At 39.2% G+C, this 12,409-nt stretch overlaps 1 protein-coding gene across 1 annotated transcript in view; it reads left to right on the top strand.

The window, feature by feature from the left end:
• The window catches only part of MGA (MAX dimerization protein MGA), a 2,673,741-nt gene that overhangs the window by 1,676,042 nt on the left and 985,290 nt on the right, over positions 1 to 12,409 (top strand). The window contains exon 13 of the mRNA XM_044060555.1: positions 4,311 to 4,623. Within this exon, the coding sequence (XP_043916490.1) occupies positions 4,311 to 4,623 (313 nt within the window). The remainder of the gene's footprint in view (positions 1 to 4,310; positions 4,624 to 12,409) is intronic.

The raw sequence follows: 12,409 nt of genomic DNA, 5'->3' as shown, positions 1-12,409 counted from the left end.
GATGTTCTCCACGGATCACTGTTGCAGTATTCCAATACTGCTGGTTTATCTTGCTCGAGGTAACCTGATGTCCAGCCACTGTATCAAAGCCAAAATTATGCACCACATGTCCAGTGTATGGCTTCAGTCATTGGGCATAGAGGGGTACATAAGCAGACGTATGAGCGTAAGATCCCAGACTCTCTTACCACTAGTCCAAACATAGGATCTTCGCTTCAGTCAGTCTGTGTTGCTGCTGCTACCATTGCCTACACTTATCCAGATAAGTGCCCTGTTGGGGAGCCTTTTTTACGTCTGTTATACAAAAGATTTCTTAATGTTAGCTAAGAGGAGGAAGTGTGACTGTGGTAGGCAGGTAACAGACACTGGGAGTGTAGGTCTTTGTAAGGTTTCTTTATAGGCTGAGTACAGTTATAGAAATTGCAGTAGCTTCCAGTTGTTTGGCCCAAAAACCCTTCATACTAGACTTTCCTCCTTAAATCTAGACTTGAAACTTCTGCTAACCAGTCTGATTTAGATGTTCCCTCTGAGATGCAGCAGGAGTTTGCTGTCCAACTCATTTGCAGACAGCTGCTACCACAATACTGCCGGAGGATGGTATGCTGTCTGCTTACTGCACATCCAACAACTGAAGGTGATAATTTTAGAGGGACCAGAGGGCATACCTCAAATTCTTGATATAGAAGAGGTGCCCTGCACTGTAATAGAGGTGTATCAGGGTTCCTAACCACTGCATTTTGTTAGGGCAGACATCAGATTTGAAGAATAAAAAAGCAAGGACGTTGCTCCTAATTGGATTTATCAGGAAAAGGAATGACTTGAATTTTCTTAAGGTGTATATGAGGGTATTTTGTCTATGAAATCTCCATCCTTCCTTTGTGTCTTTCCCACACGTGCCCTTCAAAGAGACAACATTAATCTTCGTCTGAGGAGGAGGAAGAATCAGATTTAGATGAGCATTCCCTAGCTTACTCATCTCAAATATATTTTCCTGGACAACTTGCTTAAGATGATGAAGACACTTTACCCCTGACTCCTCAGTAGAAGAAATTTCCTTTAGGGAGACTTACTAGGATGGTGCAGCATTTTGAATGGGAGTCCAGAAAAGTCATTGATGTGAGGGGGGATAAAATAAAACTGTGGCTAACTGGGGGGGGGGGGTTCTGCATATAAGGTGCAAGTGGTACCATGCTCAGTCAAACCATGCCAGTAGCCAGCCATTCTATTAAATGCAGCTGTGATGCTGCAGAGGCTTCCTCCAAGACTGCAGCCACTGGCTGTGTCATCTGCAGATTTGCTTTTCTTTGCCTCTAGTCCCCCTCAGAGGATATCGAGGCCAAGTGTCTGGAGTGCCCCCATTTATAGGGACCTTTTGTTTGGTTCTTCTGCAGCTGAACTTTTCAAAACTCCACAGAGGGATAGAATAATGCTGGATTTAAAATATATATTTTTTTTGCTTCTTTTCCTAGTTGTCGAAGGAATCATCCTTCCAAGCCTACTTCCTTTGTCCTTAGGGAGCAAAATCCTATCCAGAAGGACAGGAAACAGCCAAAGATGAGATTTCATGAAAAACCTACTAGACAGTCGAAACTTAAAAAAAATCCTTTTCTAGGTAAATCAGCCTAGGTCTTTCTTCTAACCATCCTCCCCAATCCAGAATCCCTCTTATTTAAGAGGATCAGTTTGTTGCTCAGAGCTTGACAGTTCATTACCACAGACTGATTTCTTTTATTCATCATCCAGAATAGTTAAAAAATGTCTTTGAGGGAACTCCCCTCCTTGAGGGTAATTCCTCCATCTCCACCCAATCAGACATACTCATTCCACCCATCATCCATGATCTTATTTTCCAAGGAACCCTAGAACCTCTTCCTCTTTTAGGCATGGGAAAATATTTTTATCCAAGACTCTTACTGGTTCCCAGGAAGGAGATGGGTACTTGGAAGCCCATAGTGGGTTACCTCACCTCAGCACCTTTCTGGAAGTGCATTGTGGCCTATTTTCAGAAGGATAATTTACTCATAGGAAAACACTTTTTTTGTCTTGTATTTAACTAGCATTTAATGTCTGAATGTGGTTCAGATCTGGAAATTAAGAAGAACAATTGAAAAGACTGTTGTAAACAGATTCCTCTTAATGAATTTCTTTTGTATTATCTTTTTTTTGGATCTGCCTAGAACCCAATCTGGGCAGTTACTCACACAAAGCAAGTCCACCCTGAGTATAATCTGAAAGAGAGTACAGACTCTCGTGACGTTCCCAGACTTTAAAGAAGACACATGTGGCTGTTACAGCATCATCCAAATCCACCAGGAACCTAAAGGGCAAGCATTCGGGTAAATGACACGAGGAGAAGCATTTGGGAAATGGACAGCTCAGCCAAAGCCGCTGTTAACTCTTGGTTCGGTGACACCGAACTTGATGAGATGCTTTCACAGTCCACATTAAAGCAGCATTTTGGATTTTCATGCTTCCCTTTTCACATCACTACCAACTCGAGATTATTTCCAGGAGGAGCACAGGATTTGCCTGAGAGGATTTGTCCTTTGTCCAGCTCCTTTACTACTTTTTCCACATACTATGATTCACACTACAGCAGCTTGTACTTGTCATGAGCATATAGCACAGTTGTATGATCGGGTCTATATTAGATAAACAAAATTTTATCTTACCAAATGCTGACATGATCGAAAATCCCAGAACTCTAAACTGCAGTTGTGGGGGGCTGCGCCCTCCCACACCCCCAATATATATTCCGACTCCGAGATCGCACTACAGTGAAGAAAGGGCAAATATTCCCATCTTCACTGTACTGCGAGCTCACAATTGCAGTTTTGGGTTCTGGGATTTTCACTCATGTCAGCGTTCGGTAAGATAAACTTTCGTTTATCTACTATAGATCATACTCATAACTGTAGCTGTTAAAGCAAAATGATCGATGCAGTATTGGCTCCCTTCCTCCTTTCTTCTAGTTCTGTTCTGTTACTGTATTGAGAGGAGAATTACTTGCTTGTCCAGAAGGTGCCCATCCCTCCTGGATCTCGTCCTCTTTCTAGGCTTGATGAAGTTTCCGTTTTTGCTTAGGGCCTCATTAAGCATGCTTGTTGGTGACCTTCCTAGTCACAAAACAAAATTAAAAAAAATCCTGTAGTTGCCCGTAGAGTGGGAAAAGGTAGCCCTTTGTGGGGATATCTAGAGGCTGTGGAAGCCAAACCAGATGGTTAGATGTCCACCTGTAGCAAAATTACCATTTTTTTAATTTGTGTAGCAGCGACCTTCAGCATTTACAATTATGGGGAATTCACTTTTTTTGTGTACCTCTTCAGTCTTCACACAACGTTTTGACTTCTGGTTATATTTGTAAAATGTTCTACCATGCCATTTAGCGTTATAATAACGAATTTGTCTTCATTTGCCGTAAAGCCTGCAGTTTTTTCTCATCTGTACGTGGAATATTACTCTGTATAACTTATGAGCAAATTCTACTTATCCATCAGTGTTGAGTTCCATCAAATGATTGCCTAGTATGTGTCATGATTTTGCTTTGTACATTTTCTTCTCTGCTGCTGGTACTGTGTGGTGTAACTGTGCAGCTTTTTTGCTCTTCACACATTGCAAAAATTGTTAACTTATTCATCCGTGCTATCGATATTATGTATTATTTACTATATTATTTGTATCATGCGTCTTGTATTGCAATAAAAACTTGTGTAGCCTTTATAGTGGACCTTTTCGTCCCACTCTCAACTAGTCTGACTTGTTTTGTGTAGCAGACTAATTAATACAATATATGGTACATTGATTTCGTTGCTATGTGTTACTAAAAATAAGTAAGTTAATTGCTTACTGGATGCAGCTAGTTCAGACCCAAGTTTTAACAAAGTGAGTTCAAGGAAGTTGAGTCCTTTTTGACAGGCATAGGTAGTAAAATAGAGCTTAATGCTGAATTTGTTTGTTGCAGATGGCAGTTGATCATAAAATTTGCATTTTTGTATAGTAATGAGTTATTCTGTTTACTCATTATGGCTCTGTACTTTTGCAGGAAATGTTAGGGTGGAATCACCTAGTCTTCATTTGGATGTAGAAATGAATTCAAATGTATACCTTAGAGCTTTACTTGAGGAGGTTCTCTGTTTTTTCACATTGTTTGGGAAGAGTAATTTCAGTCTTCCACTCAAATGTTGACATTATTACTGTGTTTGGTTTGCATCTGCATAGCTTTTTGGTCTGAAGTGTTGGTGTATCTGGGATCTTGATAACAGTCCACTGTTTTGTTTTCTTATGTGACAGCTGTATGTGTTATTTTGCAGGTTAACGGCAAGACTTGCCAACAGGCAAAATTGTTTTTGGGACGGATTGGTGCTCTGCATCCATCTAATCGTGTGGCAGCTCTTATTACTAGTCACTTGCAGCCTACAATGTCTGAAACATCCACTTTGAATGCAGGGATTGCCAAGACCTTAGCCCAAGCAGCAACTGTAGTGGTCACCACACAGACCACAAACAGCGTAACACGGCCGTTTTGTGCATCTCGTCCTGTTACTGTGTCAGCCTCTCCTGTCATTCCAACAGCAGTGTTAACATCTTCTGTATCTTCTGTCTTGCCACTTCAGAGCACTACAGGTAAAACAAATATTAGTTGGTAATGCCAGCAGGCTGTGTATCAGCCATTATGTGATTCAACATGTTCTTGAGTTTAGATAGGTTGAGTATTCTTTTAAGTCATGTTTGTTTCTATTTCAATCCTGTTTGCTCAGGGTAAGGTTGTGAAGCTTAGTAGCCACACATTCTAAGTGGACCTTCTTATGCAACATCACTGTGTAGTAATGATAAATTGTAAAATCAAAAAATAGTTTTATTTTTGTCATGTACACAAAGCTCTTTCTAAGATTTTATTTTATGAGCTGCCTCCAAATCTCTTTGCAGTTGTTCAGTCATTTCTTTGTCTCGTGAAGTTTTTTAGCTATGCACGTGTTTACAGTTTTTTTAACTCTAGACAATATCTATTTTGCTATTTCCTGAATAAAGATAGTATCTGAATACCATAGATGTCAACCATATTATTTACTTAATTATTTTATTTATACTTTGTTAACCAGGTTAGTCCCACTAGGCTAGTAGCCTCGGTTCATGCAAGACCTGAGGTGGTACTTATACTGCTACAGGAAATGTGGCCAAGGCATCAGAGAACTTGTCCTACTCTGTTAGGAATGTGCGCATCCCATTCCTAACGCAGTGGCAGCTGGGAAGGCAGTGCACTACAAGAAGATGGTAGAAGGAATGAAGGTGAGCGCCAGTGCTGTGGAGGATTCAGAAGTTATTTTTCAGCAAAACATGTTTGCTGAAACTGGAAATGAGAAAATAGCAAGCGAGTCTTGTGTTATTACACCTCTCCTGTTGTAAGGGTTGCGGGATGTTGTATTGAAGGAGATGATGTTGCAGAGCGAGCCATAGAATGAAGGAGAGTTGTTTTGGGGAGACATTATGGAAACATTTTCAAAAAGAAGAAACTGGGTCAATTTTGAAGACTGATATTGAATGGAAAAGAAAAAAAAGAAAAAGTGAAACTGGGCACAAGTGCAGTAACAGTAAAGAAAAGGGTGGAAGATAATGTCAAGCAAATGTTTGTGGTGAGGACCCAAAACTAGGAAAAAAACTGGACAAGTATGAAGTTTGGGACAACTTAATTGTCCTTTTGGGTGTAAAACTCAAGATGTAAGACTATGTATTCTTATTTAAGAGACATTCTGTGGCATATTATTTGAGACTTGTTTATACAAGGGAATTTTTGCTTGGGGAATATGGAAAGAACAACTGTAATTCCTGGAACTTGTATGTGATAAAAGTATTTAACAGTGAAATAGCAAGAAGATTCCTGTGTAATTTTGAACAGTAAAAGACTTTGAAAGGACATTTAAAAACATGTGTAAAAAAAGTGCTGGACACTGTAAATCATGAAAGGGATTTATGGACTGTTGGATGGGATTACAGTATTGAGTTTTTAAACATAGAAAAGGACAAAAGTATACCTATTACAAGTATGATGAGTGTTGAAGGGAATAAGGGTGTGGTGAAATATTGGAGACTACCCAAAACATGTTTTTTTTGTGTGAAAATGTTTTCTGATCAAGAAATTAAAGAATTTGAAAAAGCAATTTCTCTGTATGAGTTAGAAAAAGTATTGGGACAAGTGAATATAGATTTGTCTGCAGGACCAGATGGAATAGGATATGAATTGTGTAAAAATGTAATGGAATGGCAAAAAGAATATTTTTAAAGGTGTTAAATAAATGGCTAAATGAAGGTTTCATGTATAAAGGATTATGTAGTGGAATATTGGAAGAAAGAAGACAAAAGTTACTTAAACTGGAGAGCAATAGTAGTGAATAATAATGACAGTAATTTATTTATGAATATAGAAGAGATTTGAAACTAAGATGGAAAGTGTTATGGAGGACATAATATGTATAGCATAAAGGGGAAGGGATGTCAATTATTAATGGTAGTGAGGGAGATTGTGGATGACATAAATAGAAGAGAAGAAGCTAAACTTAATGATAGGGGATCTGATAAGGCATTTGATACAGTAGGACATGACATTTTATGAACGATAATGAAAGAATACAATATAAGTGACAAAATTAGAAAAGTATGTATGCCCCACATATAGTAGTAATAAAGTAAAAATTCTAGTAAATGGTTGGTTACGTAAAGAAATACATATGAGTAGAGGTATATGACAGTGATATTTTTGTTTAGTTATGATTGTAAGAGAAATATATTGTAAAGTGGAGGAGGCTGGTTGCATAATGCCTGAAAGATTAAGAATTCCAGTTTTGCTAACTTATGCGGATGATACAGTATTGCAAAGAATAAGACTTGGATAAAAAAAAGTAATTGTGTGTGTGTGTTTACAAGCAATAGGTATTTCTCTAAACAAAAAGAAAAGTAAAGGATTAGGTGAAGTGGTTAACATACGGGGGATATATTTTACAATGAATATAATCTTTGTGTTGGATAAAAAATTTAGGAGTAAGAATGTAAGCAGAATTCAGTAAGAAAAAAACAGAAGAATTAAAAAGAAATTTTATCTTTTTGGAAAACATAATGGTTATTATCGAAAAAAGTATATTTAATAAAGTCATTACTAATGGGAAAACAGCATATTTAGCAAGTGTATTTATGTTGCCAACAACATTTGAAAAAGAATTATTGCAAATATTTTTCTTTGATAATGGGGTTATAGATTGAACACAGGAGAAAGAGGTGTTTTGTATTTAAATAAAGAAGAGGGAGGTTTAGGGTTAATGAATGTTTAAATATAATATTTAAATGAAAGCATAATAAATTTAGGTGTATAGTAAAAATGAGTAAAAGAAAAAAAAGAATATAAAAATAGAGATGAAATGTTATCAAGAAAATTTATTAATGTTGAAAATAAAAATTGATGCAGTAGAAAAGTATGGTATAAGAATATAAGGCTGTAATGTTATGCTAAACTATGGGGGAATCTAGCAGAAGAAAAATTAAAGTCATAAAAATAAGAAATAGTGTAATAAAGTGTGAAAGTCAAGTTTTTTGGGGAGACTGGTATAGATAAATTACCGGTGAATGGAAACATGCCATACAAAAAGAAAAGTGTAAGAGTATGTTTACATTGTGGGGTAAAGAACACTACTGACGAGTCTGCTTAATTAATTAATTAATTAATTAATTAATTAATTAATTAATTAATTAGAATTGTAAATGTAAGAGAGCAAAATTATGGGAAAAGTTATGTGAGGAAATTTTTTGAAGATATAAAAGAAGTGGATAAAATAAATACAGATATGATTAGGTACGAATATTACAAAAATAGAAGTAAATATGTTAAAAGAATAGATAAAACGTTTTATGTTATATGGGTTATATGGAATTAAAGGATCGATTAAATTATTTTTTAATGGAAAATGGATTTTTCATCAATATTGAGTAAAATCAGGTGGTTATGGAAAGAGTAGTGGGGTCTAAGGATGAAAACTTGGTATAATAAATATAAATGTATAGTAATAAAGGAGGGGAATGGGAAGTAGTATATTTATAAATTTGTAAATTTTTTTTGTAAATGTTTTTGAATAAAGAACCACTAATATTTTCAATAGGTGATGTGGATTCTTTTGCATCAACCTAAGATAGCACCACCTCAAGCAGCTGGGGTCTCAGTTTAAAGTCTCTTTTGAAGGGCAGTACACATAGGAGTGCAGCACCCTCCCTTATGCTGTACTGCAGTGTTAGTAATTGACTACCTGGCATGGGAATAGAGCCCATCCTTCTGCACCAAAATTGAGTGAACCTGTTGCACCACTGACACTTCATAATAATTCAGAATGGTAACTCTGAAAACTGTACTTTCCCTTAAAGGTAAAGGCACTCATGATGTCTCTTAATTCACATTCCAGTACCTCAGGTTCCAGACAGACCTGCATCATTTTTAGTTGTCACCTCTGCAGTGTGGATTGTTCACAGCTTCCATAGTACTTACCAGATGTTTAGCTTCAGACTTTGAACATCTTGGAAAGTAAAATGCAAGCATTTTCCCCTTATGTACACAGCTGCTTGATAGTTGCAAGGACTGCGGAGTTATTACTGCAGCAAATGAAAGCCAATTGTCCTGTTGATATTTTTTCAAGTTGCACTAAATTATAGTCTGTACAGTCATCTGTGATTCCATCAGACTCATTCAGTTTTCTGGGTATGGTCAAATATATATTTCAGTATTTATAAAGGTTTTTCAAGACTGACTGACTGACAGCCATTCAGGCAGTCCTGACAGAATGTTTTCAACTATAGTAGTATAGTTTTTAGACTCCATCACTACCTTTTGTAAAGTTACGCATTAAAGACAGTTGCACAGCGGGAGGCTCTGAAACTAGTCCACAGGGTATACTGATTTCTCTTCCCCTGTACATAGGTTCATAGGAGCCCGGTCTAATTGCCTCAAAGCACTCCCTGGCTAAATGACTTGTTTAGAGTTATACAAGAAGTAAGCAGAGGCAAGGAAGTCAAATAACCTGATAGCAGGAAGGATTAAGGTTACATTCTGTGAATGAGCTGCTTCCTGTAAACTACCAGGCAATAGTGTTTATTTTATTTATTTATTTTTTTTGTATTAACATTTGTCAGCTGTGTGAGTGGGCTGGTCAGTAGTCCTTTCTTAGTCATGAGCTGGGTTGAAAGTCAGAATTGAACTTTGAGCTGCGAGGTAGAGGTCTTGCCTTTGAGGTGCAATAAAGGTACTTTTGTGGTAAAGAATGAGTTCCTATGTTAAACAGATTACAAACGTATCCATTACTTATGCCACCAAGAGTTCAGCATGTAATGATGGGCTGTTCAGATCATTGTTATAGAGGCTAGTTCAGCAGCCTTTCAGTATTGGGCAGCAGGTCTCAGCAGGAAAGATTACTTCATGGTGCGGGTGGTAAAAGCAGTTTACAGAACAGTGGTGGCCTTTCAGAAGAATTTTCCACCAGGACACAGCGAAATCAGTCCAAGTCACAGTACATTAACGTTGTTTATAAAGAAACAAAAACAAATCTTTATTCCATCTGGCTGGAGTGAGATGGTCTGGATGTGAAATTGCATTTTACAAAATGTGCTTCAGCTCTTGACAGTTCATAGTCCAGTTTTTAAAGAAATGGTTAGCAAATATTTTAAGCCAGAATATGACTGAACATGAGTTGAAACTGGACCACAGATAGTTCAGGACATTTTGCAAGTACAGTCTTCCAGAAGTGGCTCTATTTGCAACACACCTCAAAAATGAAGTGAGATTGTTTTACTTCAAATTGGAGACTAAATTCTCTCAGGTACTGATCAGATGTAAGAATTTTCTGTGCCTGCCTGAACCTAAACCTCTGGTCATTCCCCCATCTCTAGAAGTAATAGGTAATGCATTTAACAGTGCATCTTTGCAGCTCGGCTCCCAGCCCCTTCTCCCAAGAAGCCAAACTTCTTTCATAAGGTCAATGACTCTCCCAAGCACCTGTACAGAAGCCCATTTGTTGATCCATCAGTGGAGTGCATGGATTCTGGCAAGGGATTTAATGAGACTGTCCAAGAACCACATTTTGAAAAGCAGAGGGAGCTGTGTTCTCAACTGCTTTAGATGTTATGGCCTTACCTGCTAGTGCCACTTGTTAAATTTACAGGGATTTCTCCTTGATCAGCTGAGACAGAAGGCAAAGAGGATAGAAAGTAAGGGACGGGCAGAAGGTTCGAGGTGGGGGGAGAAAATGTTTAACTGTGCAACATCAGTATACAGCGGGCCAGGCATTTTATGAAATGTGGTTGTGATCAAGTTTATACAGTCTACAGGGCAGTTGCTTTTGGGGGGGGGGGGGGCTTCAAGAAAAATTCATATTTGGCTGAGGACTCACTGTACAAGGGAGTATAGACTAGCATTGCAGGCAGTGACACTTACCCAGGAATTAGTTGTAACCCTCAGGACACATATATAACTTTCCAGGAGAAAGTGTTAACAGGCCAGTTAAGTAAAACAAGCAGTTGTCCTTCCATATCACTATTGCAGTATTCCTTACTAAAGGGGATTCCCTGCCAAGGATAGTCCAACATCTGGCCAGTATACCAAAGCCTTGTGATTATATAGACATTGTATGTCGCGTGTATCCTCCCTGTGCGTGGTGTAAGGCATAAAGGTGGTGTACTGAAGTAGATACCTCCGTACTACTGTGCTGCCAGTCTGAACGTGAACAACATTATTGATCTTCAGTCTGAATGCTCCTTTTCTCCTGGTTACCGAGCCATGTTTCAGGTATGTGCCCCATTGGGGTTTCTTCATTTTTTAGTTTTGGAAGTTTACATGTCATCCAGAAAGGGAAAATATCAGTGTGATAGGCAGATTCCCCATAAGGGTTATCACGAGCAGTGTCTCTTCTGTTTGGGTGCTTCTCATGAACATATAAATAGTTCTGTCTGCTAAGCATTTGACACTAAGACCCTGTGTAGTCATTTCTCCTCAATTTACCTGGAGAAACCAGCGTCTTAAATTGTTGTCACTGGGTGCTGTGGCATAATTTTCCTGTCCCGAAGGTCAGCCCCCTGGAAAGAAAAAGGCCAGAAGAGTCAGATCTGATTCAACTGCTGTCCTGCCTACCCAGGACATCTCTCTTGAGGCTGGTGAAAGCCCATTGGATCACCCAGTTTTTATGTCAGATGTTCTTCGTGTTTCACTGTTGCAGTCATTACATTTGGGTAATCCTGCTGGCAGGTTGCCCTCAGCCGGCCTGAATTCCAAAGTCTTGGGTCCTGCGTCGGCTGCTATCGCCCATTCCCTGACATCAGGTCGTCAGGGGTATAAAAGAAGGAGCCAACGCCATTTTCTCCAGTCTTTCTTGCCGAGCGGTGCCCGAAGCAGAAGCAGTTCGCAAGTGCCGGTTGGCCGACTCCTGAGATTTTCGTGTTTGAGTTTCAGATCCGAAGTCTTCAATAAAGCTAAGTACCCCGTTGGGGAAACTTTTTTTTTCTTGCTCTAGACCGATCTCAGAAAAAGTTAATAATTGTATTTCTTGTGGAAAGCAAATACCTCATAAGGATTTTCATTCTTATTGTATTCCTAGCCTGGGCCCTGATCACAATGATGTTCATCGTGTTACCCTGCTGCAGTCATCACACATGGGTTATCCTGCCATCAGGCGGTCCCGCAGTCGGCCCGAATTCCAAAGTCTTGGTCCGGCGCCGGTTGCTGTCGCTTCTTCCCTGACAGTGCGCCAGGGGTTTGCAAGAGTCATCCAACGCCATTTTCTTCAGTCTTTATTGCCGCGCAGTGCCTGAAGCAGTTCGCAAGTGCCGGTTGGCTGACACCTGAGATTTTCGATTTGAATTTCAGTCCGAAGTCTTCATTAAAGCTAAGTACCCCGTTGGGGAACATTTTCTTGCCTCAGTCCGATGTCAGAAAAAGTTAACAATTGTATTTCTTGTGGGAAGCAAATATCTCATAAGGACTTCCATTCCTATTGTATTCCTTGCCTAGGCCCAGACCACGACGTCACAGGTTGTCGGTTTTGCGCTAGGTTTAATAAACGAACTAAAAAACGCCGTTTTGACTTCGCACGGAATTATTTTGGTAGGAGATTTAATTATATCATGCTGTCGGAGCAGCTGACGACTGCCATTCATAAAAAACGCAAGGATAAGGACAGGCAGCCTAGGAATAAGCCAGACACCGAGGCCTCAGTTGGGCCTGTCGCCGGTTCTCCGTTTTTCAGTGAGGCGCCTACGCAGTCCTTGACGACCGCAGAACTGGAACCCCAGACAGCTGCGGATTCCCAAGCGGAGTCTACTAGGCCGACGCAGCCATCTACCGACACCGGAGCAGAACTAGACACTGGTGCAACGGAAACATCTTCGGTTG

This window comes from Protopterus annectens, chromosome 2.part0 (assembly GCF_019279795.1).
Source record: "Protopterus annectens isolate FY-2018-M chromosome 2.part0, PAN1.0, whole genome shotgun sequence".
Taxonomy (NCBI): Eukaryota; Metazoa; Chordata; order Ceratodontiformes; family Protopteridae; genus Protopterus; species Protopterus annectens.
Note: the sequence above shows the minus strand (reverse complement) of the source record. Positions and strands in the feature narration are given on the sequence as shown.